This window comes from Pan troglodytes, chromosome 8, assembly GCF_028858775.2.
Source record: "Pan troglodytes isolate AG18354 chromosome 8, NHGRI_mPanTro3-v2.0_pri, whole genome shotgun sequence".
NCBI classification, from domain to species: Eukaryota; Metazoa; Chordata; class Mammalia; order Primates; family Hominidae; genus Pan; species Pan troglodytes.
This window is the reverse complement of record NC_072406.2, coordinates 101,024,357-101,049,418: the sequence shown is the minus strand read 5'-3', so window position 1 is coordinate 101,049,418 and position 25,062 is coordinate 101,024,357. Positions and strand designations below refer to the sequence as shown.

Here is a 25,062-nt window from a genome sequence, read left to right as displayed (position 1 = left end):
AATCGTAATGAATAGCTCAACTCTAGTTTCATGCACATGCAATTTATTAATGGGGCCTAAAGTTGTAAATTTGTGATGAATTAACAAATAAGTGACATGAGAGGAAATGATAGGGGAGGAGAGAGGAAAGCATTGGGTTATTTCAGAGAAAAGTAGGCAGAGAAAGGCAGTTTAGGAGGTGACACAAGAGGGAAGCCTAAGGAGAGAGAACTGGATGGAGCTTCCCAGGTGATGACAGGGTTCAACTCCAGGGCTATACCCAGCTGAGCAGGGAGAGCTTTGCCTCTTCAGGAGACTGGAAGTTGGGGAAGACTCCAACAGGCTTGTGGTCAGAAGCTCAGGGGACTGGGAAGGAAAAGTGAATTTCTGAGGAGTCCTAGTTCATTTCGTTAATTTGTTCAATTCTTTAACGCATGTTTATTATGGACCTACTATGTGCCAGATGCTGTGCTAGCTGTTAGGGACACAATGATGAACAAAATACTCATAGTTTTTTACCCCATGAGAGTTAGAGGGTGGTGGGGAGAGTCATTAATCAAATGGCACAAACACATGTAAAATTACCATGAAGCAGGTGATACAGAAAGGCGACTGGTGTTAGGATAGCTAAAAAAGATGGATTTCACCTGGTCAGGTGGGTCAGGGAAAGCTTCTTAGAGAAAGAGGGACTTGGGCTGATGAATGAAAGGTGCATATGCCAGGCAAAGAAGAGAGGGAGGAGGCTTCTAGGCAGAAGGAACTTCCTGTGCAATGATTCTCTGAGAATGTAAGATTAACAAAGGCCAATGTAAGTAGAACAGAGTGAGCCAGGAGGCGCAGAGTGAGAGAGAGGCCAGGGCAGGGCCATACGTGGAGCCAAAACATACGGGGCTTTGTAGGTCATGCTGAAGAGTTTACTTTTGTCCTCAGAGCAATGGGAATTAATTGCACAGCTTTGAGCCAGGAAGGGAAAGACAGGTACTAGGCCCCATCCTCAGTGGAATTAGGTAGGTTTGGGGTGGGACCTGAGAAGTACATTTCTAAGGTTCTTAGGTGTCAATGCCACTACTTCAGGACCACAGTCTGAGAACCTGGCTTTAATTAATTGATATTAGAGTGGGTGAGAAGCTGGGGGAAATTTTAGGAAGGGTGCATGCATGCATAGGAGTGTTGGGATTAAAATGAAGCCTATTGATTAAATAGTCTCAGGCATAAATTGGAGAAACTATTTGTAAATAAGCCTTTCTTATAATTACCATTTGTAATAGGTATCAAAGACAAAGCAGAATGAGGCTCTTGTACGAATGCTACTTGATGCTGGCGTCGAAGTTAATGCTACAGATTGTGTAAGTTTATACTTTTAGCCATTTTGAAAAAATATTCAAAATGGTATTTGTAGGTAGCGTATTTGTCATCTGTACAGTTGCTTTATTTTCCTAGACAATTTTACATTTAGTTTTCTTTTATTTTCTCCTTTTTTTTCCCACCGACAGGCAACCTTGAGGTTATTTATATTCTGCTGAACTCATGGGAATAATACCTCTATTGATTATAAAGCATTTTTAAAATAATTGGCTTTAATGTTGTTGAGACGTTAAGGAAAACTAAGGCTCCGATAACAAAATACCAGCCATAATAGTTAAGAAGCTGGAGTGAGAATGCCCATGAGTAACTCTGGGCTTGCCACTTTTTACTTCTATGAGTTTGAGCAAGTTGTAAACTTATTTTACTTTCAGTGTCCTCATCGGTAAAATGGGGATATGGATAATACTTATCTTATTGGGCTTGTTCATGTAAAGCACTTAGCACATGCTTAGAATGTAGTAAGTGCTCATTGAATGGCAACAGCTGCCACTGCAGCCAAAATCCCAACCCACTGATGAGAGGCCCCGTGTGTAAACTAAAGATAAATAAGACAAAGGTCAAAGAAAAATCCCACTGATGGTAAGAGCAGTGATAACAACAGTAGCAGCATCCGCTCACTTCTTCCTGTTTATGAGCATAAGGTGTTGTTTTCACTTTCACCTCTGTGCTCTTGCACTCATCTTTCTTTCTCAATGATCACAGAAAGACAAAAGTTTATTTCTATGGTGTTTTGCTTATGGTGATTGAATAAAATTTTGGATTCCCAGTTCCTTATTGAAAAAGTAGGCAAGTGGAAATTTGATTCCAAAATACTAACATTCTATTTGTGATGCCTAACATATTTTACGTGTGTGCACATCTGTGTGTATTACCATTGTTTTATGATAGAGACCATGGCCCCATTCCTGTTTCTATCAATTATTTACATCATTTCGGTTTTGCCTATGCTGGTATCATGTTTAAATGCAGGCAGTTGTGTGTGTGTCTGTGTGTGTGTGTGTGTGTGTGAGAGAGAGAGAGAGAGCAAAAGAAAATAACTTTATGAAATTTATATTCCCTTTTATTTCAAATAGAACTTTTGGATAAATTTGTATTGACAGTTACTGTGCATTACCATTTCTTTAGATAGCTTTGAACTATATTAAGTAAGAGATTATTAAAGATGAAGTTAAAAGTTTGTTGAAGGTTTTTCTTGGTCTTTTCATTTAAATTCAATAGATTTAATATTCGTGCCTGTGACCAAAATTTCTGTAGGATATTTTCTCAGCTATTTATGTGTATTTCTCTCTCTAGATAGAGATATTGCATTCCTTCAGCTAGGCACAGTGACACTAGCCTGTAGTCCCAGCTACTTGGAAGGCCGAGATGGGAGGATCCCTTGAACTTAGGAGTTTGAGACACATGCATGTACACACACAGACACCACTTCTAATACCAAAAATTTTTCAAAAACTATCTGAGTATTAAAATCTACTTTCTAGGTAAGACAGTGTTATGTATTTTTGGATAATTAGACTCTATTTCACATGACAAAATTCAGAGCCAGAACTTCCATTTGTCATGCCACCACTTAATAAAAATAAATAATTGCAACATGATCTCCTATAATTTTAGAGGTGTTTCTAGGGAATGGGATCCAGAACTAAACCTGTCTTGATAGCCAAAGGTACTATTTCTTCACTTACCAGCACCATGGTTGCTTGGCTACTTTTCCAAAGGCCAAATTTTGGACACTAATGCCCTAGCTATAATTTTTTTGACCTGTAGTGTTTTAAATTAGTACCAACAGAGTAGATGCACTAGCTTATAACATGTAATATAAGCTATAACAAATCACGTTTGGGAAACGTCTCTGTAGAACTGCACTGATCTTGCAGGTGTCCTGCAGCAAGAGCACCCGACTTCTTCAGTAGGAATCATCACCAAAACCATAGAGGATAATATTTATGTAAAGGGCCATGTGGAGACTCTTTAAGGAAAAGATGGTGACATGATCAAGGTGATGATCACCGAGGCATACAGCATGCGACAAAGAAACTTTGGCACAATTCAGCATCAGCTTTTTAAAGTTGCATTCTTTAGTTTAGAACAGAAAATGAAAAACAAAAAGGCAGAGATTGATGGCTTATATGACACATACATATATATTGAGGCAGAGAAGAATTTTTTTTGTTTGTTTTGTTTTGTTTTGTTTTGTTTTGTTTTGTTTTGTTTTTGAGATGGAGTCTCCCTCTGTCGCCCAGGCTGGAGTGCAGTGGCGCGATCTTGATCTCGGCTCACTGCAAGCTCCGCCTCCCGGGTTCGAGCCATTCTCCTGCCTCAGCCTCCGGAGTAGCTGGGACTACAGGCACCCGCCACCGCGCCCGGCTAATTTTTTGTATCTTTTAGTAGAGACAGGGTTTCACCGTGTTAGCCAGGACGGTCTCGATCCTCTGACCTCGTGATCCGCCCGCCTCGGCCTCCCAAAGTGCTGGGATTACAGGCGTGAGCCACCGCGCCCGGCCGAAAATTTTTTAAGTACTAGAAATAGTTGTCTATCAATGGTTTGCAGACTATTTTTCTGCTTAGTTGTATACTACAAAGTGTGAAAAGGATTTGCCAATGAAGCCACATGCTATGGTCTGTGGAGGGCCCGACTTATGAGCTGAAGTTTTGGCCCTTTGTGTTTCAGTATGGCTGTACCGCATTACATTATGCCTGTGAAATGAAAAACCAGTCTCTTATCCCTCTGCTCTTGGAAGCCCGTGCAGACCCCACAATAAAGAATAAGGTAAGGGAGGGTGGGCCGTCGTCTGAGGTTCCTCTAGCAGCAGCATCTTCTAATCTAGGCCTTATGTTGAAGTAAATTATTTGCCTCTGACGTAAACAACAGTAAAATTAATCATCCTCATTAAGGAATGAAGTTATCCTATTACTATTAGGACTGATTGCCTTTTAAAGCCCTTGCCAACCCAGAGAGTCAATTGGTCTAAGCTACTTACAAGATCTTGGGCACTCTATTGGAAATAACTGTATATTTTTCCCCCCTCAGCATGGTGAGAGCTCACTGGATATTGCACGGAGATTAAAATTTTCCCAGATTGAATTAATGCTAAGGAAAGCATTGTAATCCTTGTGACCACACCGATGGAGATACAGAAAAAGTTAACGACTGGATTCTATCTTCATTTTAGACTGTTGGTCTGTGGGCCATTTAACCTGGATGCCACCATTTTATGGGGATAATGATGCTTACCATGGTTAATGTTTTGGAAGAGCTTTTTATTTATAGCATTGTTTACTCAGTCAAGTTCACCATGGCCGTAATCCTTCTAAGGGAAACACTAAAGTTGTTGTAGTCTCCACTTCAGTCAGAAACTGATGTTTCAGCTAGGCACAGTGGTACATGCCTGTAATCCCAGCTACTTGGGAGGCTGAGGTGGGAGGATCACTTGAACTCAGGAGTTTGAGAGCAGCCAGGGCAACACAGCGAGACCCTGTCTCAAAAAAAAAAAAAAAAAGCCCTGGTGTTCCAAACTCAGTCTTTCCTGAAGAAGAGGATCTGAGTTATCTTCTGAAACAGCGTTCTCCCTTCCCAGTTGTATCACTCTTAAAAAAGACTGTCCAGTCTATGTCATGCCCTAGGAGACAAACTGTTCCTCCCAGCCCCCTTTGAGTATTGAGCAGAAGAATCAAATTATTAAATACGTATGTTTGTACAAAATGGTATGGGTATGTGTGTGGGCTTAGAGATTCACATGTAAATATTCCTTTGGTGAAGGAATTTCAATAAAAACATCTATCAAGTGTCAGCGGTGAGTGTGTTTACACCACAGAAATTGGCAAATTGACAAATCAGAGTTTGTTTTTGTTTTTTTGTTTTTTACTTTCCATAAAGTTCGTTTACCAGCATACCACTAGAGATTTCGGTTTACAAATAAAAGCCATCTTGGTTTGAGCAAGACTATGCAACTATGAAAATGTTCGTTTAAAAAAATCTTCATGATCCTTTTGTAAATACAAGATGGTTACCAAGCTTGTTAGTTTTGTTTATTTTATTGATAGATGTAAAATATTATTGTAACTTATTTGGATAAAGTTCTTCAAAAGAAACAGAGCTATACAATGAGGTAGGATCTGGATTATTTGTCTAAGTGAGAGATTGTGAATATCAAAATATCTGTCTCACTTCTTCTGTGAATGACACAGAGTAGAAATAAATTCACTTTAAAAATATGATTGAATTTTGAAAATCAAGACTGAATCTCACATAGCTGCAGACAGGAACTAAGCCAGCCTCTCTGTATGTGGTAACAAGTACAGTCTAAGAATGAAAGATTTACCATCCTTGAAAGCTCTAATGAAAATCAAATCCAGCAATATATATTCAACTGTGTACAGGATTTAAGAAACTTATTTTATGAAGGAAGTAATAGTGTGTAGATATAGATTCTGAAGTCTTTAAACGTGTCTTAATAAATTAAGATTCACTGGCATTGAGCTGAGCTACCAGGTGACCCTTGGGGACAAAAAACCCACACAAGTGAATTTCACACACCAGTGTACCTTCAACAATATACTTTTGACACACACAAACCTTTGATTTGGTTTCAGAGATTTTGCAAAATAGTACCAATGTGATTTACAACTGTCATCTTTGAAATTGTGTAAAAGTGGAATAATTTTCTGAAGAAATAAATCATGGTTTGTGAATGAGTTGCAGAGACTGTCTGACATTAACTTTGTCAAGATTAAAGGATAAAGTATATGAAAATTTGTTTCGTCATGCTCATGACATTATGCAATTTTCTCCCTAGCTTTTAATTTTTGGAGGCAGAAAATTGAGCCAGAAATTTTTAGTCATTAGGTCTCCTAGCAACAAGCTGTAAACCTTCCAACAAGCTTGCACTAGAATCTAGACACTGAAATGCACATACATGCTTTATGTAATGCATTTATTGGAGAACTCATAAACATCCTATAAAATTTTCTTCCCTGAGATGCAACTATAAAACTTGGCCTTATTCTGAGAATGCTTAACATAGATTTCATCCATACTGTAACACTGATTTTGTTGTTGTTGTCCTTAAAGCAGCTCAGCTTCCTGAGGTAGTGTTATGTCTCTGTGGCAACAAGGTGAAAATGTCTAGCTGATTTTGTCAAAGTCAACAATAATCCACAGACTCCAGACCTCAATATCTGTCCCAATTTGTCATTTTACTTTAGTGCTCCAAAAATATGGCTTATAGAAAAAAAAATAGGTGTTTTAAAGAGATTTACCTGAATGATATAGAGAATGTCTAGATATTTTCTGGCTATCAGGTAAAACCTACCCTTCAAGATGGTAGAATATATAATAGCATACAAAACCTCTATTACCTAATAAGTACTTTAATTTACAGAAAAAAATGTAAATGTAAGTGTCGGATTTAGTGCCAAGTGCAGGGAATCTGAAAAATGTATACTAGGTCTCTGCTCTCCGTAATTCTGCCTTCATGGGTCCTAGTCCCATCCCTCATGAGGTTGTCCTAAGATCGTCAGTGTCAGATGCTTCACAATATGGCCTCACACCGTCCCTGGGAAAGGTTGGTCTCCTCCTGCTGCATCAGATGGATGATTTCATTGTACATACGGTGAGGAGCATCCAAACCCCAGATGAAATCCACATGAGCCCATTCAGGAATATTCTTATGGTAGATGAGGTTGGTCACCTCAGAGAGCAGCATTTTCACGTCTTCTGGATTTGAAAGCCAGTCCTGACCTCCTGTCCACATTGCTGTAGGGACCGTCATATCTCTGACTCTGTACCTTACAGGAGTTGGCTAGAGAAAAGGAATAGTTCTTAACTCTAGATAACATTTGGACTTTCAGACTCATAATTTATGTTTCAAATAGACATAATAAACATGCCATCTGTTGTGGCGAAGGGTGTACATGGGTGTTAGAGCCACACAACTCTGTTAAGAATTTCTGTTCCCGCCCTTACTTTAAGGTAAAATTACTTTACATTATTGAACCTCAGTTTCTTCTTCTGTGACTGGGGATAATATCTGTAATAACTTGCTAGATCAAATGACAAAACACATAAAAACATGTAGTGCCTTGTATTTCTTTTTTCTTCCTATTAAATATTTTGTAAATAAATTGTTTTTAAAAAGAATGCCCCTGTTCTTTTAAAAGATAATTTCACAAACATTTCATGAGACAAGAATTATATTCCACAGAGAAAAGCAAGGAATCTGCTGGGAAGGGCTCTGCATCTTCACAGTCTTTATGTGATCCCAGGCAGCCTTTGAGGCAGACCCGGCTTGACTGCATTTGCCAGAACCATGGCCTATGGCACTCAGGTAATTTGAGCTAAAGGGAAGTAAAAGTTAAATACCTGCTCCAACCCTTATTCCTCATCCTTCCCCACCAAATATACCAATTAGTATTCCTAATACCTGGGAACTTTCCATATTTATGCAGTGTTAGTAGAATTAGCCTAGCCGGCTGAACCCTTGAGATTAATCAGCATCCAGAACTTTCCTCAGAAGTGGTAAGGCCCATTTCTTACTCAGGAAATCCACCATGGAGTCTTGGCTCCAATCCTAGATGCTCTGGTTTCTCTTTGTGGCTCAGTTATGGCCTAATTTGGTTAAGGAAGGTTGAAAAATTCTATGGGGCTACTAATTTTTTTTGTCATCTTATAGGTGAAAAGATTGAACTAAATGTCATATCTCGCTCTGAGTTTCTGTGATTCTATGATTTTTTGTGTGTGTTTGTTTACTCTTCCCTTCCACTCCCATTTTCTGGTGCCTATTCTGCATGAATCAATTTCTCTAGAACTCAGTCCATTAAATGTTGATAAATTAAAACCATCTTAGGGCTGGGCACAGTGGCTCACGCCTGTAATCCCAGCACTTTGGGAGGCCAAGGTAGTTGGATCACTTGAGGTCAGGAGTTTGAGACCAGCCTGACCAACATGGTGAAACCCCATCCCTAAAAGTACAAAAAAAAAAAAATTAGCTGAGCATGGTGGCGTGTGCCTGTAGTCCCAGCTACTTGGGAGGCTGAGGCAAGAGAATGGCTCAAAGCTGGGAGGCAGAGGTTTCAGCGAGCCGAGACTGCGCCACTGCACTCCAGCCTGGGTGACAGAGCAAGATTCTGTCTCAAAAGTAAATAAATATAATTTTAAAAATCTTTGAACAGAAATACTTTCTCTAAAGACATATTTTGGGAAACAGTGAAGAAGGACTTCAAGAGAAGCAGCTGATACCAGACATTGAGAGTTCGCTATCCAGGGGCACCGCACAGTTTGTCCAGTTTCCTAGCATTTTACATCTAGATAGACATATGGCAGTGGATGTTAATTTATGATGTGAGGGTCTCAAAGAAAGACTAAGCTGTGTCTAATCTGCCCCTTCCAGTTTTGTTTCTATGGTAAATATTTATTTACATTCATACACATGATTACCAAAAATCTTCAGAAGATTTTATGTTCTAAAGGGCATACCTGTGCAATTCTGAATCTCCACACTTTGATATCTAATTTTAGTTCATAGCATTAGCTACATATTTTCTTGGGTAATGTAATAACATTTTTTAAAAATGCAACTTGCAAATTACAGATTCATTGAAAGTATAACTAGGGAGAATGCCTATGGATTTTCTAAGTCCAAAATTTTTATTTTCAAGGTAAAGAAATTGAAGCCTGAAAAATTAAAGCAGCCTCCCTCCTATTACAGAAGTTTATAGTGCAGAGGCAAAACTTACACAGCAATCCTCACTTGCCATTTAATGTTCCTTTTACTGTGCCATGAAACAAACTTACTGCCAGCATCCCATTTTTTTAAATTCTAAAATAATCCTTCTAGTATCCACCATAGACTACACTCTTCTCTTGACTAAATCTACTTCATCTTGCTCCTGAGAAGCCCAGTACCTTGTTTAGGGAGACAGCCTCAGCTAAAAAGGCCTCCTACTCCATTGTAAAAGCAGAGAGATTTCTTGGATTAGCTGTGAACTTAACCATTTTCAAATGGAGTCAAACATGAACCATTATTTTCTGCTTAAATTTTCATATTTTATTCCCATATCTAGAATAAACTGTCATTATAACTTCCCTGTCATACATTTCCAATGTATATATTTTCAGCAGATGGTATTTGATTTTCTTACCTGATTGCATTTTTCCAGATTTTTGGTCTCACTCCCCCAGTCAAATGCCCGGAGTTCACCAGAATTCACTGCCTAAAAGGAGACAAAAATTTACAAGGCATTCCAACGTCTCAGTGGATAAGCGTGGTGGGGTGGTGGAAATATGCTACCCAGTGTGCACTCATGAGAGAAGCAGAGAGCAAAGGTTGAGCTGCTCTTCCATTCAACGTTGGGATAAGCGTCTCAGGAAAATGGTAAGACAAGAATGAGGCCTTTTGAGAAGAAAGAGGGACTACATAAATTCTTGATCATTGCATTAGCAACTCCAGCAAGTGCATCTTCATTGCAATTAATGTGAGTGGGTATCCTCCACAACTGTGTGGGCTACAATGGGGAATCGTGCCCTGGAATTGTGCAATGTGGTGATCCTGGAAGATAGCAACGAAAATTTAATTGAACTTATAATTCTTCTCTGGTTTTGATGGTACAATAGCTCTCTCTCTCTCTCTGTCTCTCCCCACCTTTCAACAGAGAGAACTCTCTCCTTCCCCCATCCCTCTCTTTCACACACACCACATAGACACACAGAGGTGTGTGTTTCCTATAATTGCAGGTAAAGTTTGCAGTGTGAAGGACTCCTGTGAATATCTCTTTTGACAGACCCCACATTAGCATTTTTGTTTCTACTTGACTGTATTGTTAGAGGAGCTGAAGAGAAGATGTAGAAACATAATTATCTCCAGCCACATCTTTGAGGTGTCTAGAGACAGAGAGAAGTCTCACTTGGATCATCTAAATTCATACTTTTAAGATCTAAAGAAGTTCTTAGGCTACTTCTGTCCTTTCTTCCCATTTCTTGAAAAGTTTCAGTGATCTAGATCAAATTCTCCATCAAAATAGCATCGACGATATTGCATTTCATCTTAGAATAAGTGTGAAATAATCCCTGGCCTATCTAAATGGTGTCCTTTGACTATTCTACACAAAATATAACAGGACATTTAGCAAAGGCTGCAAATTCAACATTCTTACCTGGCTCCAGTGTAGAATATTTTGCACAGATGTTCCGGCAAGAGTGTGGGCAGCATATACACTTGCTCGGCTCTGTAACAAACCATGAGTATTCTGGGGGACATAGAAAAACTCACAAGATGTATACCCTGTCAAGACCAAATCTCCAGGGTGTCAGACTAAGAAATGGTAACATTATTAAGTTATCAGCAATTATCTATGAAACAAAAATATGTACATGCACGTAAGTAAAATGTCACTAAATGTATTGCCAGACACCGGTATTTTTCATCTGAGAATAGGTTCTCATCAGAGATCTGGCCCCTAATTAAAAAAAAATTTTACTAGTGATATTTAGGATGAGGGCTCTAGCATTGGGCCTGTATTCAAATCCTAGCTCTGCAGTTTAATTTTTAGGTGAATTTGAGTGAGTCACTTAATCTACTAAATCTTAGTATACTAATCTGCAAAGTGGGGATATTAATAACACTCATAGGCTTGGTATAGGTAATAAATTAGCCTGATACATAATATATGCTTTTCAAATCCTTACTATAAATCAAATTATTAATCTTAAAGAAGAAGAAAAAATATTCAGAATTAAGGAAATGTTGCCCCAGCTGCTGGGAGTGCTGCTGGCAAACAGCCCTCCACTCTCAGCCTGCTTTGAGGATTGCTCCAATTGTAGGCAGATACATTGCCCAGTGCTCCCCTGTTACTGGTGTGGCTACATTAAATGACTGATTGATATGGTGTATAAAGACCCAACCCTCTCTTCCTAACTTGAGACGGTTCTGAAGGGTCATCCTATCTTCAAAAATCCCTGCAGGATCAACTAAGTCTCCTATTGAGACTGCATCACTACTTGACTTTTTCACCTACCTAGTCCTGTTTCTTTTCCTTCTCTAGGTATTATTCCTAGAGCAGAACCCAAATCATTGTTCACATTAACCTCCATCTCAGAGTATGCTTCCTAGGGAACCCACCCAGTGATACCAACTGGTAGCCTAAGCCAAAATGAAGGTCCCTGATGTTCCATCAAAGAACTTAAACTACAAACCTACAGGACCCCAGTGCAGGGTAGAGGTGGATGATGCATGACAGTTGTCTCTGTTGTCTAACATGTGCTGATTGCTCTTTTTAATTTAATTCACTGTAGTAAAGCTGCTTTCAGACCTCTTCCATCTATAATCCGTGATTTAATATCAGCAATGCCCTTATGTTAACCTTGTTTCAGTCCATACTGAAGCATTTCCCTTATTTCCTTACAGTTTGCAGAGAACTGAGTTACTGGGAATATATCATTACTCTGAGTCTTCACTGGCATTAGCTCTCCCTCCAGGGGTGAGCCATATGACTCCCAGCTTTATGCTGGGATGCTGGGAATTTACTAGGCTCCCACTTACCATGTTCATATTGTTGGTGTTGAATCCACCCAGAAGTAACATGATATTACTACAAATCTGATCGAGAATCACCTGGCCACAAAGGTAAATAACAAGTTGTCTGAGAAATCTGGTCTGATACAGAAATTCTTTTTTGCCAAACAATCCCTGTGAAAATATGAAGTGACATAGACATGACAGACAGAAAAGATGTGACTGTAATTTAAAAGTTTATGTTTTAGGAAATTGGGCTGGAAGATTTTTCTACGTACACAGGAAGTTTTCTGAGGAGTCTCATACCTTGATCATCATATCTGGCAGCAACAAAAATTTGGTCCCGGGGCTTTTTGCATGCTTAACAGTGGCTATGGGTGCTAAAGCAAAATACATTTTGATTTTCTGAGCCAGCTCTGGCATGGTGGAAAATGCAATAAAGCCTGCAAAAGAAGAAATATGTCAACATGAATACGAAATATTTTTAGAACTCATAAAATGTATATTTTGCTTTTAAATACATATTTCAATAAGTATATATGTGATTGCATCTTACCTCTCCTATAAAATTATAAGGTCCTTATGACACCAGCATATTTGCTTTCAAGTAGTAGGTGCTCAATGAGTTAAATAAATAATTGAATAAAACGATGTTGGCTTTGAGAAAATATTTATATTGAGAGATATGCTATATCTAGACACATATAGCGCAGAGATATGCTGTATCTAGCACATATGTCTATATGCTAGACACATTGCTGGGGACTACATGATTCTGAAGATGAAAAGAGCAGGTCTGAAGGAAGCACAAGGTGACAGATTTCAGGGATAGCTAGTGTCGTATGCTCACATTTCTTCCGAGTATACAAACCTGCTTTTCTTTGAACCTACCCATGGTGGTGCCCTGTGAGTAGCCGACATAATAGATCTTTTCCTGGCCCGTTTTCTGCAAAATAAAGTTTATCACTGCAGGAAGGTCAAACCTAGCCATCTCATCATAACTACAAGGGGAAAAGACAAAGTTATATGAAAAATTATAATCAGAAACAAAAAAAAGTACCCCCCCACACCAGGTTTACAAACAAGCCCTTGAGTTGTCAACTCTGATAGCTTGTTACCATGTCCCTCACAACACTCAGAATGGATTTCTTTCAAACCTATGAAGCATGGGTGCCTCTGGAGTCACAGGCTGTCAGCAAACTGCTGTTTTCTCTAGATGTTATCACGTAGCAATAATTATCTTCAGTGAATATTTACTGAGCACATAACGCAACTGCTAGTGGAAGTGTCCTGTTCTACTGTTAAGCAGAACAGCACAGGGCTCTGCAGATTCATTTACAGGAATAGTTGTAAAGATGCTGAAGTGGTCCTTCTCTGATAGGCATAAAAAGTGAGTTGAACATCAATAGGTAATTTAAATAAAAGCATTAAAAATCTTCTGTAAGAACATGAGAGGTAAGTCAAATCGATGGTCCCTAGGTGATATGGTTAGGCCTTGTGTTCCCACTCAAATCTCATCTTGAATTGTAATCCCCATAATCCCTGTAATGCCCATGTGTCAAGGGAGAGACCAGGTGGAGGTAGTTGAATCATGGGAGTGGTTTCCCCTGTGCTGTTCTCGTGATAGTGAGTTCTCATAAGATCTGATTGTTTTATAAAGGGCTCTTCCCCCTTTTGCTCAGCACTTCTTGCTGCAGCCTTGTGAAAAGGGTGCCTTGCTTCCCCTTCACCTTCTGCCATGATTGTAAGTTTCCTGAGGCCTCCCCAGCCCCGCTGAACTGTGAGTAAATTAAAACCCTTTACTTTATAAATTACTTAGTCTCGGGCAGTTCTTTACAGCAGTGTGAAAACGGACTAACACACTAGGCTTAATAGTTTCCTTTCTTTTTTTTTTTAATGCTGCCTGGTCTCTTTTCCTTCTGGAGTACTATTATACTATTACCCCCCCCTCCCCATGAGGAAATTGATCTACACTTCTCTCATTCCAATCTTAGTCACCTGACACCAACCACCATTCTCACCCTATTAGCTAGACCCACCTTCTACATGGGGAACTCAGCATTCCTCACTACTTCAACCAAGGAATCACTAGTTAATTAAGAAAACTGGGGGATATCATGTTAAGATAATGATGACTCAACCAAAATAAATCAACCAAATACTAGAAGCCATAATTTTTTACCCATTTTTTTGAAAGACAGACATGTCTACCTCTGTTCTCGAGATTTTCATATACCTGAAAGCCCAGAACTCATCTTGGTCTATGGAGAGGGTCTTGTGTTTTCGAGACCAGGTGTTTCCCCTGCTGTTCCCCATCCACACGTCAAAACCAGCATCTGCCAGAATGAAGCCCAGGCTATTGTTGGGCAGGTTGGAAATCCAGTTGCTAGCACCTCCAACTAGGCCATGCTGCAGTAATACCACAGGCCTGGAACCTGCAAAAAGAGAAAATTTCAACTGTATGAAATGTTCTCTCCCTTTCTTGTTGTCCAGTAATGAATAAGAGCTTTCAAATCAAACAAACCTGTGTTCAGATCTTGATTCAGCTGCTTGCTAGCTTAGTTATCTTGGCCAATTACTTGACCTTTGGTGTGTGCCTTGATTTCCTCATCAGTAAAATAAGATTTTTGTTATGCTTTAATAAAATAGAGCACAAGAAATGGATGGCATGTTGCCATCCATTTCTGCCAAATGGATGGCAGAAAAAGAATCTATAAAGTTTAACTTCTGTTCTTAGTTTTGTGTAATTATTATCAGACTTGTCTGGGCTCTTCAGAAATATTGAAAGTGCCCCAGTAGATGGTATAGTATGATTATTAAGGTATATGTATACCACATATATATAATGGTTTAGTGATTAAGAGACCTTCATGTCAAAAGGACCCACAAGCCAGCTTGAAGGAGCTCCCACTGTTCAAATACAGAAATATTGAGCATCAAAATAATTATAGTAAATAATTATATCCCATTGAATAAATTAAGAATGTTCAAGTCCATATAGAGACCAATAAATTAATGAACAAATAAATAATTGGAAGGAAAAGCTTTTATTTACAGAATGCCAATTAGTAAATACAAAACATTGATTTACAGTACAATACCAACTAACAAATTCAGAAAGATTGAAATTATCAGTGAATGTTAAAATTAGTGAGTAAAAGTTTAAAAACAGAATACTATATATCCTGAAATTATCTTCCCATAACTTATTTGTTAATTACAAAAGGAAAAATACTAACTTTAGAAAAACCTGGCAGATACCACCTTAATGAAGTCATTAAAGTTATTATCAGTATTGGAACAAGCCAACATTATTTGCTTCATGATATGATGAACCAAGAAAGATATAACTTCACTTTTGTGTTATTCCTGCCAAAAACATATAACTTGAATCACACCATGAAGAAACATCAGATAAAGCAAATTAAATCCCTGTCCAAAACTCTTCAAAAATGCAAAAATCAAAAAGACAAAACCTTAGGAATTGTTTGTTTATGAAGGAGACAGACTTGGTGGCCAAATGTATAGTAAATGATCCTGGATTAGATTATGGACCAGAGGAGGGAAAACAGCTGTAAAGGACTTTGGGACAATTGACAAAATTTGGATATAGACTACGAATTAAACACTAATGTCAATCAATGTTTGTTTTCTAACTTTGATAAAGGTATTGCAGTTATAGAAGAGAATACTCTTGTCCTTAGAAAATACTCACTGAAGTACTTAGGGGCAAATAGGCATGATGTATGTCTCAAATTTACCATCAAAGGTTTTGGAAAAAGTATTAAGATACACGTAAGAGATGGGGGAGAGATAATGATAAAATAAATGGGGTAAAACTGTAAACAGTTGGTAAATCAGGGCAAAGGGCATATGGAAGTCCCTTGTACTATTCCCAGAACTTTTCCATAAATTGGAAATTATATCAAAATAAAGAATTATAAGAATATCAGTAGAGAGTAGAGAAGGATGAAGGGTTTTAAGAATTCTAATGTGTTCAGTAAATTAAGGCATATATATTATTTTGACATTAGCAAATTTGGCTGAAAGATTAATAAAGTGCTGCCCTATTAGGAGTAAAAAATATGTCATGCCCTCAACAGGACTTGTGAGAATTAAATCAAATCATGAATGCAATATCCACACCTCAGTATGGCTCAGAAGAAGCCTGCAGTAAAAAACAGCTTTATTGCTTTCATTATTATTGTTATAATTCTCTAAAGCAAGTGACTTTCTGAGCTTCAGTGTTCTCATTAGCAAAATGAGGACAATTGCCCACCTCACAGGGTTTTGGCAGGGGAGGGTTAAATGCGGTACTGTGCATTAAGCACTCAGCATGCTGCCCGACCTCAGATCAGATGGGTAGCTCTTGTTGTTATTGCTATAAACGGGCACCAAACACACATGCAGTCTCCCTGTAGGACAAAAGCCTTTCTACACCAAACTCATCCAGCATCTTGACAGTCTTCATGAATTCCATCTGCCTCATTTTATCTCTCAAGGGAGAGAACGTGTGGGTCACTGTGGACTGTGAGTGAAGGGCCAGGAGGAAGGAACTCAGTGTTATTTTAGATTTTCCTTGAAAATCTAATCTGGTCATTTAGTTCATCCTCTTAGTTCTCAGGGAGGTGACCTCAGCTGTGTTAACACAGGACAATCAAACCAAGGTGATCAATGCTCCCCTTGAGAGTCTTTAGGGCATTTCCCATGGTTAAGGTCACCTTGGTTCTACTTAGTCATATAGTTTGTTCTTGTGATTCCCCTAACAAGAGGAATGGCTCATTTATATCATTTCAAACATCCCCTAGGTCTTCTATTTAATTTACAGCCAGCAGGTAAGTGTGTAAGGGCTACACTTACACAGCTGTCATTTCTGAGGATGGCCCAGCCTATTTTCTCTCTTGATATTGAAGCCAACTAAGATTCTTTGATAAAGATAAAAAGGCCGCTACCACAAGCTATAAGCTTTTCAGTAAACATTTTTCAGTTGTTTTCAATAAGAATTTCATTGGCTTTCTTGGTTGGTGAAATTTTTTTTTTTTTTTTTTTTTGATATGGGAGATTGCCTCTGAAGAGGCACATGCCAACAACATTGGCCACTAGAGGGAAGTATTCTGCACGGACTGGACCAAGGAGGCAGATTCCTTGAACCTCAAACACCTGGGCAATGTGTGAACAGTCTGAATCAACAGGATGTAAGAAAACAAATTCCATCCATAGAATAGGGGCTGCAGGTGACCCCCACGCTTAGTAATTGCTAAGTCACTCGACTGCTTGGAAGAACTGTGCTTTTACCACTCCCCTGGGATTCGTGGGGCTGTGTCCCCAGGCTATTCATTTATTTATACAAAATCTATAATTCATCCCGCAAATATTTATTAGCACCAGAATGTGCTCAGCACTCATTTAGTTACTGGTTCTAGCCTTGAGCAAAACAAATGATGTCTCTGCTCTCACTGAGTTTACACTCTGACTGGGGGGAGACAGACAATAGACAAACATGCAAATATCTATTATATCAGGTGATGGTAAGTGCTATATGGAAAAGTAAGCAGGGTAAGGGGCTAGAACTCAATAGGTAGCAAAGAGCTGCAATTTTGAATAGGGTGGCCAGGGGAGAACTCTGATAAAGTCGGCTGAAAGAAGGGCCAAGGCAAGCTGCATAGACATCTGATGAAACAGTGGTCCAGAGGGAGAAATTTAAGTTCAAAGACACTGAGGTAGGTGCACGCTAGACATGTATAAGGCGCAGCTGTGCAGCTAGTGAGAAAAAAAAAAAGGTGGTTTCAAAAAGCTACACAAGTACAAATTGGAGTAAAACAGAACCCCAAAGTTTCTTTACACCAAAGCCCAACAGCATTTGTCCAGCATTTTCTGGTCCTAGTTAAGAACACGGGCTATAATGGCAGAGAGACAGATTTGATTTGAGTGCAGGTTTTACAACTCACTAGCAAGCACTAGCACAGACTTTTTGGGCAAGTTGCTTAACATATGTGAGTAGCAGTTTCTTAGGGTAATTGTGAAAATTAAATGAGACTAATACAAATAAAGCACTTATCAGTGTATCTGGCATATCAAAATAACACAAGAAATTATATTACCTATACACAAGAAAGACAATATAGTTGCTACTATAAACCTACTGCTAGAGTATTAAAAAGAATCCAGCCAAATAGAAATGAAAAATAGGCATATTTTAGTAATGAAATCAAATGTTTAAAAAATAACAATAGCTGAAAATCCCACATACAAAAGGGTGGAATTGTATGAACTATGGAAACATGTATCAAACATTTACAATGTATGTATAGCCAGGCGCGGTGGCTCATGCCTGTAATCCCAGCACTTTGGGAGGCGGAGGCGGGTGGATCACCTGAGGTCGGGAGTTCAAGACCAGCCTGACCAATATGGAGAAACGCTGTCTCTACCAAAAATACAAAAATTAGCCAGGTGTGGTGGCGTATGCCTGTAATCCCAGCTACTTGGGAGGCTGAAGCAGGAGAATTGCTTGAACCCAGGAGGCGGAGGTTGCGGTGAGCTGAGATCCTACCACTGCACTCCAGCCTGGGCAACAAGTGCAAAACTCCGCCTCAAAAATAAAATAAAATAAAATAAAATGTATGTATAGAACTTTCATTTTTCAAAAGCCCTTAGTAAAAAGCTAGGCAACATCTTAAATATTTTAAGTGCTCTTTAGGTGAGGAATACAGAGTATACAGGAGCGGGAACCAGGTGCCATAAAGAAGCTTGAATTCTTCGTAATCAGAGGTTGGTATGGTCTGTTCAAGGAATTGTCAGTAAATATTTTAGAATGTCTACATAGGAGGAGTTTTGGGGAATGGGTTAAGCACTAAAATAAGTCAAGAAATGAACTTTACTTGAAGGTGTGTTTTGAAAAGCAAACACTGTATGTTTAATTGAGATAATTGGTGGCAATGGGGACGGACAGGGTGGTGGTGATGGAGACTATGGGGGAACTGACACCATCCTTTGACCTGAACAATGGACCTGAGTCTGCACTAAGAACCCAGGCTCTCTTCTACATTCAAATCACAAGGAAATCGTGACTGCAGAGAAGACTGCTGTGTTGCGGTGACATGGGGTGACCCATACCTGTCTTCTTAGGTTGCACTAGGCCTCGAGGAATCCTGTTAACAGAAAGGATATACCCATCTTCAGTTGCGACTTCATATTCCTCACAGGGATAGCCTTGATGTTGGATGATTTCACTCTATGGAAAAAGCACAATTTCTTTTGGGTTCAGTTCTCTGTGGCTATATTCTCAATGATCCAAAAGTAAGAGTAGATTCCTTGATGCTGTAAAACACAGTGAAAGTCCTTGCTTTTCCCTAGCTAATCATGTTACCTTAGAAAAATCTGCTAACCCTCTCTAGTCCTTACTTTCTTTGTCTTAATATGGAAACCGGAATAGAATTATGGTTCTCAAAGTATGGGCCTTGGGACAAAGGCATCAGCATCACTTGGACTAATCTGTTAGATATGCAAATTCCAACCAAACCTACTGAATCAGGAACTCAGAGGACTGGGCCCAGCAGTTTGTGTCTCAAGCTCTTTAGGGAATTTTGATGTACCCTAATGTTTGAGAACCACTGGATCAGAACATTGATTCCAAAACCTCGTTGTGCATCAGAATCTTCTGGGCATTGAAACATACAGATTCTTGAGCCCACTTCAGGTTACAGATAAGATGGTTCTAAAGCAGCCAGTGGGGCACCTGTTCCAGGACAACTTATGAGCATTCCTGGGCCATGCATTTCCTAAGGTTCTTTCCAGTTCTAAAACCACAGACTCAAGAGCATTGATTCCTAACATTTTCAGGTTAAAGTTCCCTCTGTGAATTTGAGGAGAACTATAAAAATGGATATACAATGGATACGAAAACATGGTTTTGCATTCAATTTCAGGAGTTTCAGATATCTTATTGCCTACATACGAACCCCTGGTTAAGAATCCTTACTCTATACAGTAGTTACATGTAGACATTCTTTGGAAAATTTGTAGCTGCAAATATCTTCTAAGCATCCTCACTATTCTTGCCCATTGTTATCACTCAGAGAGAAGGAGAGAACCATTTGCATCAGGGGCTGCTTTAAAAAAGAGCAAGAGAGAAGGCCAAACATCACATGCCCAGGTAGAATATAGGGCAAAAACAAAGCATTGTCGTTAGGAGAAAGCTCCTGGGTCCCACTGTTTGAGTTTTAACCCTGGTTCTAACACTAATACATAAACTAGCTATATAATCTTGAGAAATTTAGTTAAACTGCTCCTATGCTTCAGTTCACGCATCTGTAAATTAGGAATTCTAATGGTTCATACTCCATGGGACTGTTGCAATAAATGCAAAAAGATAATGCACACATAACACTAACTGTAATTCCCAGCACATAGTAGGAACTCAATAAGCATTAACTACCACTATAATTAAAACTCAATTAACCGAATATTATGGAATGCAGTGTATATGTGTGCATGTATGTGTGTGAGACACCATTGTATACTTAACCTTAAAAAAATGTATAGGCTGGGCACAGTGGCTCACACCTGTAATCCCAGCACTTTGGGAGGCTGAGGTGGGTGGATCACAAGGTCAGGAGATCGAGACCATCCTGGCCAACATGGTGAAACACCATCTCTACTAAAATAATAATAAAAAAAATTAGCCGGGCGTGGTGGTGCATGCCTATAGTCCTAGCTACTTGGGAGGCTGAGGAAGAGGAATTGCTTGAATCTGGGAGGCGGAGGTTACAGTGAGCCAAGATCGCGCCACTGCACTCCAACCTGGTGACAGAGCAAGACTCCATCTCAAAGAAAAAAAAAATGTATAGAAGTGTCTCAAATTTTAGCATGCATCAGAATTACTTAGAGGGCTTGTTAAAACACAAATTGCGGGACCCCACTCACAGTCTGATACAGCAGGTCTGTGTGGAACCCAAAAAATTGATATACAAGTTCCCAGGCAAAGCAGATGTTGCTGATCTGACAACTATCCTTCAGGAACCACTGTTGTCAACTATTTGGGGAGATAAATATATATAAAAACATGAGAATGGAGGACATCTGACAAGTAGTTATTGAGAGGATATGTGTAATGTGTCAGATGAGGGATGAAGGATGAGAGTGAAGGAAGGAGCAAAGGAATTCTGAGCAGGAGGAGCAAAATGAGCAGGGCTGGACAGGCAAGGTCTTATGGAGGAAGAATTTGAACTGGGCCTTGAGGATTGAATAGAAGTTGCTCAAAAGAGCCAAGGAGGTAGGGATAGGGACACGGACATCTGAGAAGAAAAAGAACTACAAATACTGCAAACATTGTCTACAGGTGGCAAGATGGTCAACATGCTATACTTGGCAGGAAAATTTATGCAGGCAATAAAGGACTGGTCCCATCCACTGGAAGTGCTGTCAACAGATCACCCTTGGCTGTCATTTTCTGTAGGAATGGCCTTAGCTGTAGAAAGCCACTTCCTCCAAGTTCATGTCCCTTCCTGCCACATCCAGTGACTGACCTGTTTGCGGTCTAAAGGCCTGGTCATCTCAGCCCAATGTAGGACAGCTCTGAAGAGCAGTTTTAGCTCCATAGCTCCTCATGGAGTTGAGTCTGGCTGTTTTGAAGTCTGTATCACAATTTGATTTATCTCTTTCCTTACTCCTGATTCTCTACTTCCTTTCCACAGGCGATGATGATGATTCTCCTTAATAAACATTATTGTATGAATTCTGCCTCAGAGTCTGTCCCCCAGAAAATCCAACCTGGGGCAAATATTTATTTAAAAAATGGAACATAATGCAGCAAGGTGAAATGATGTTGTAGAAGGGTATTTAAAACGTTGGGAAATTCTTCATGATATACATTGTTTAGCAGAAAAAAAGTTGGAAAATAGTAAATTGTGCATGACATTTCTTTTTAAGAAAACAAAACCTCACAGATTTAGAATGAAGATAAAGGCATGACAAAGCAGTTCTTGGTGCAGAGTACATTGGTGACTATTGCCTTCTTTTGTATTTTTTAAATTTTCTATAATGAGCATATATTGCTTTTGTAATAGTATAAAAAAGTCAATGTTTAAAAGACCATCCAGATATAGGCTGCTTTCAGCTCCTTGAATCTGGCATGTTCTTAGCTGCTCCAGCTGTCCTATGTGCTGACCTTTTTGCTACCACCCTCTCAAGCAACTGCCATTTATCTTTCAGATTTCAGGCTTTGAAACCCTTCTTCAGCAAAGCTTTCTGGATTAGTTCCCCCTATTTTATGTTTTCTTCTTTTATTTCATTGCATTTATAATGACTAATTGATGATCTGTCCTTCCTGCTGGACTATAAGCTCCATAAAGTCAGGGCTTTTAATATTCTTAGATCTGTCTAACCTTAGTACATAGCACAATATCATGGACCTAGTAGGTGCTCAGTAAACACTTGCTTAAAAAATACATGCATAAGGCCAGTTATTTATCAAAGTATAAGATAGACCATAATCCATATGCATGAATATACAGAGTCAAATCGATGCAGGACAGGTAAGCTCCAAAATTGGGGCTTACCCTGGGAAGGTTCTTGGCTTTGCCCAGGAAACAATTCAAGGGCGAGCCGGTAATACTAGACAGTAATCTTTTACTGAATGGTACTGCTCCTTGAAAAGCAGAGCTAATTCATAGGCAGTGCTCCCAGAGTCAGCAGTGTATGGGCTATTGGCAGCTGTATTTATGCCTACTTATAACTATTAATTTCATGCAAATTAAGGGGCAGGTTATTCAGAAATCTCCAGAAACGGGACAGTAATTTCTGGGCCATTGCCATGGAAAGGGGTACTAACTCGTGGGTCATTGCTATGACATTTGTAAACTGTCATGGTTCTGGTAGGAGTGTCTTATGCTAATGAGCAGCCGGGGCAACTAGAGGATGCCTTCCAGGCCACTGCTGGTTCTTGCTGTTTTTTTTTCACCACCTGCTGGTTTGTGCTTGTTTATTCACTGTATCCTGTTGGGACCAGAAAGTAAGTCCTGCCCTTCTCCTACCTCAGAACCAGTTCAAACTCGCAACTACTTTTATTCTATTTTGTTGAATTTACACCAATCGTACGAATTTTCTATTTTACTTTGTTTTTTTCCAGGCATAGCTGCTTAAAGGCAGAGCCCAATTCAATGGGCTTTAGTCTACAGACTCCTGAAGCCCCAGTAGTGTGTAGGTGCTGGGTACACGCAGTGGGTGGGGCCCAGGAAGATCATCTCTGTCTGCCACTGCAGAGATTCCCCTCACCTCCAAACCAGAGGAATTCAAGTGGGACAGTCTCAGGGCCAGAAGGATGACTCCTGAGGACTGACACCAATGTGCTAACTACCTAGACAAACCACCTAATCATTGAATGATCAAAAGAAACCTGATATTCAGCACCATGCAGATACAGAATATTTCTATTTCCTCTCAGTTTTTGAACCCATATAAGGAAGCTTCTGTAGAAAGGGTCTTAAATTGGTATAAATACATGTTAAAGTTCCATTTTCTGAGAGTTTGTTAGATAAATCTCTGGAACATGAACATTGCACATGATCGTCTTACTCATCTGGAGGTAGCCTCTCCTCTTTCTCACCTGGGAGGGTTTATTGCATAGTATTTATAATTATAGACTTTGTGTTTAGGCAGTCCTCAATTTAAATAGTAGCTATGCTATTACATTGGTGTGGCCTTGTTCAACTTGTTTAACCTCTTTAATCTCAGTATCTGGATTTGAAATATGTGAATGATCCTATCTACTGCACAGGGCAATGAAATTGAAATAGAATAGTATCTCTGCTTGTGTCATAATCCCTGCTATGGGATAAGTGTTACCATAGGGTGACCATTACTAAAACCCAGCTTAGAATTTGAAAAGCTACCAAAAAAAAAAAAAAAAACTCCTGGGAAAACTAAAGAGATGTATTGTCATTTATGCATTTTACTTGTAGGAGGTTCTGTGTAGCACTAACTCGGGGTCCTTTTATTGCTATTCAGCAAAGTACCAGTCCAGAAACAGGATAAAAAGAGTAGATTAGAATGGTATAAGATGCTACTAGAAGTGTGTGCCCTGACAGCAAGAAGCAAAGGCTGACACCTTTGCAATATGGAAAAAAAGAATAAAAGAATAAAAGGTACAGACAAAATGGAAATAATCAAGGAACTGGGGTGAACTTAAAAGGCCTTAATTATTTCTCCACTCATAGGATGAACCAAAGTGTTCAAGGAAAAGTTAAATTGTGTTTGAAGCTCAAAGAGATTAAGTCATTTGCCCAAGTTTACTAAATTTGTGTGAGGAGACCCCAGGTCTACTGACATCCAGTTTAGCATGCTTTCCAGTACGATTTGCTACTTCATCACTGTGCTCTTCTAGTATGAATCACCACCATGTATAAATATAATACACAATGTAAATAATACACAGATACAAACGTTAACATGTTAAGTACCTCATTTCCCAGAAATCCCAACTTACAATATTCATGAATGCTTCTGGGTCCACAGCTTTAGTTGGCATATGTACTGAATTCACATTTCTCTGGAACATATACGCCACCAGAATCAGAAGCCACATTTCCATTCTGTGTGAGACAATCCACTGTCTTGACAAGGTTTCCAACATGGTCCAACATCTGCATTTATTTTTTCCTGCCAATGTAACAACTAATTCTAAAGTAAGAAGAATTTGTGGGTTTAAAAACTCTTCACATATTTTCCTGCTGCAATTCCCTCTTCCAATTCTGAAGCAAATTAGGCAAGCTTAGTTGGTAGGGAAAGGAGAACACAAAGTAGGCTGGAAACATTGCCTAGGATGTCCCAATACTATCTGACTCCTCCCATTCCTCCCTCACACAACTTGTAATCCCTGATCCTTCAACTTCCAGGTGTGTAGAACTTTCTTTGATGTGACCTGGAATTTTGTGCATTTGATACAGCCTATTAAAACCCCTGTACTTTATCACCAGGTAATAAGGAGTGTAGGGAACCTCTTTCCTTCCACTCCTAGATTTTATCTGTCTTTGATAGATAGCAAAAGATGGAGTCTACAGAAAGCACTGAAAGTTTCTATAGTCATATTCTGGGTCTTCAATGATCACTGTTTTTTGGTTAAAGGTAAGTGTTGTGATAAGTGCTTTTATTTAAAATATCTAAAATTTTATGGACATTTTCTATTTTTAGGGATGGGTGAGAACATTGATTAGAA

The 25,062-nt window shown here is 39.2% G+C and overlaps 2 protein-coding genes across 3 annotated transcripts in view; one reads left to right on the top strand and one right to left on the bottom strand.

The window, feature by feature from the left end:
• ANKRD22 (ankyrin repeat domain 22) overlaps positions 1–6,045 on the top strand; it is a 30,719-nt gene extending 24,674 nt beyond the window's left edge. Inside the window, exons 4-6 of the mRNA XM_507900.8 lie at positions 1,248–1,325; positions 4,016–4,114; positions 4,376–6,045. Coding sequence (XP_507900.2) covers positions 1,248–1,325; positions 4,016–4,114; positions 4,376–4,453 — 255 coding nt within the window. The 3' untranslated portion in view covers positions 4,454–6,045. The remainder of the gene's footprint in view (positions 1–1,247; positions 1,326–4,015; positions 4,115–4,375) is intronic.
• A 217-nt stretch (positions 6,046–6,262) lies between these two features.
• On the bottom strand, positions 6,263–24,650 carry LIPM (lipase family member M). Of its 2 annotated transcripts, none has more exons than XM_003312732.6 (9): positions 24,334–24,650; positions 18,966–19,083; positions 14,089–14,287; positions 12,744–12,853; positions 12,159–12,295; positions 11,880–12,026; positions 10,495–10,566; positions 9,484–9,555; positions 6,263–7,145 (listed from the first exon to the last, which is right to left on the bottom strand). In XM_003312732.6, exons 1-9 carry the CDS (start codon positions 24,478–24,480, stop codon positions 6,876–6,878), a joined length of 1,272 nt encoding a protein of 423 aa, XP_003312780.3. In that variant the 5' UTR covers positions 24,481–24,650; the 3' UTR covers positions 6,263–6,875. The 2 variants fall into 2 exon arrangements, with proteins under 2 accessions (XP_003312780.3, XP_054515744.1); XM_054659769.2 differs by lacking the exon at positions 24,334–24,650 and adding an exon at positions 21,377–21,403 and having other exon boundaries at positions 6,786–7,145.
• Between the last annotated feature and the right edge of the window lie 412 nt (positions 24,651–25,062).

Excerpts from the sequence above, each read along its gene's own strand:
- LIPM (XM_003312732.6), bottom strand. The coding sequence starts at position 24,480 with ATGTTGGAAACCTTGTCAAGACAGTGGATTGTCTCACACAGAATGGAA. Across the intron at positions 14,288-18,965 it reads AGTGCAACCTAAGAAGACAG|GTTCCAGGCCTGTGGTATTA; the intron begins GTATGGGTCACC and ends CTCTTTTTGCAG. Across the intron at positions 7,146-9,483 it reads ATCTGGAAAAATGCAATCAG|CCAACTCCTGTAAGGTACAG; the intron begins GTAAGAAAATCA and ends CCTTTTCTCTAG.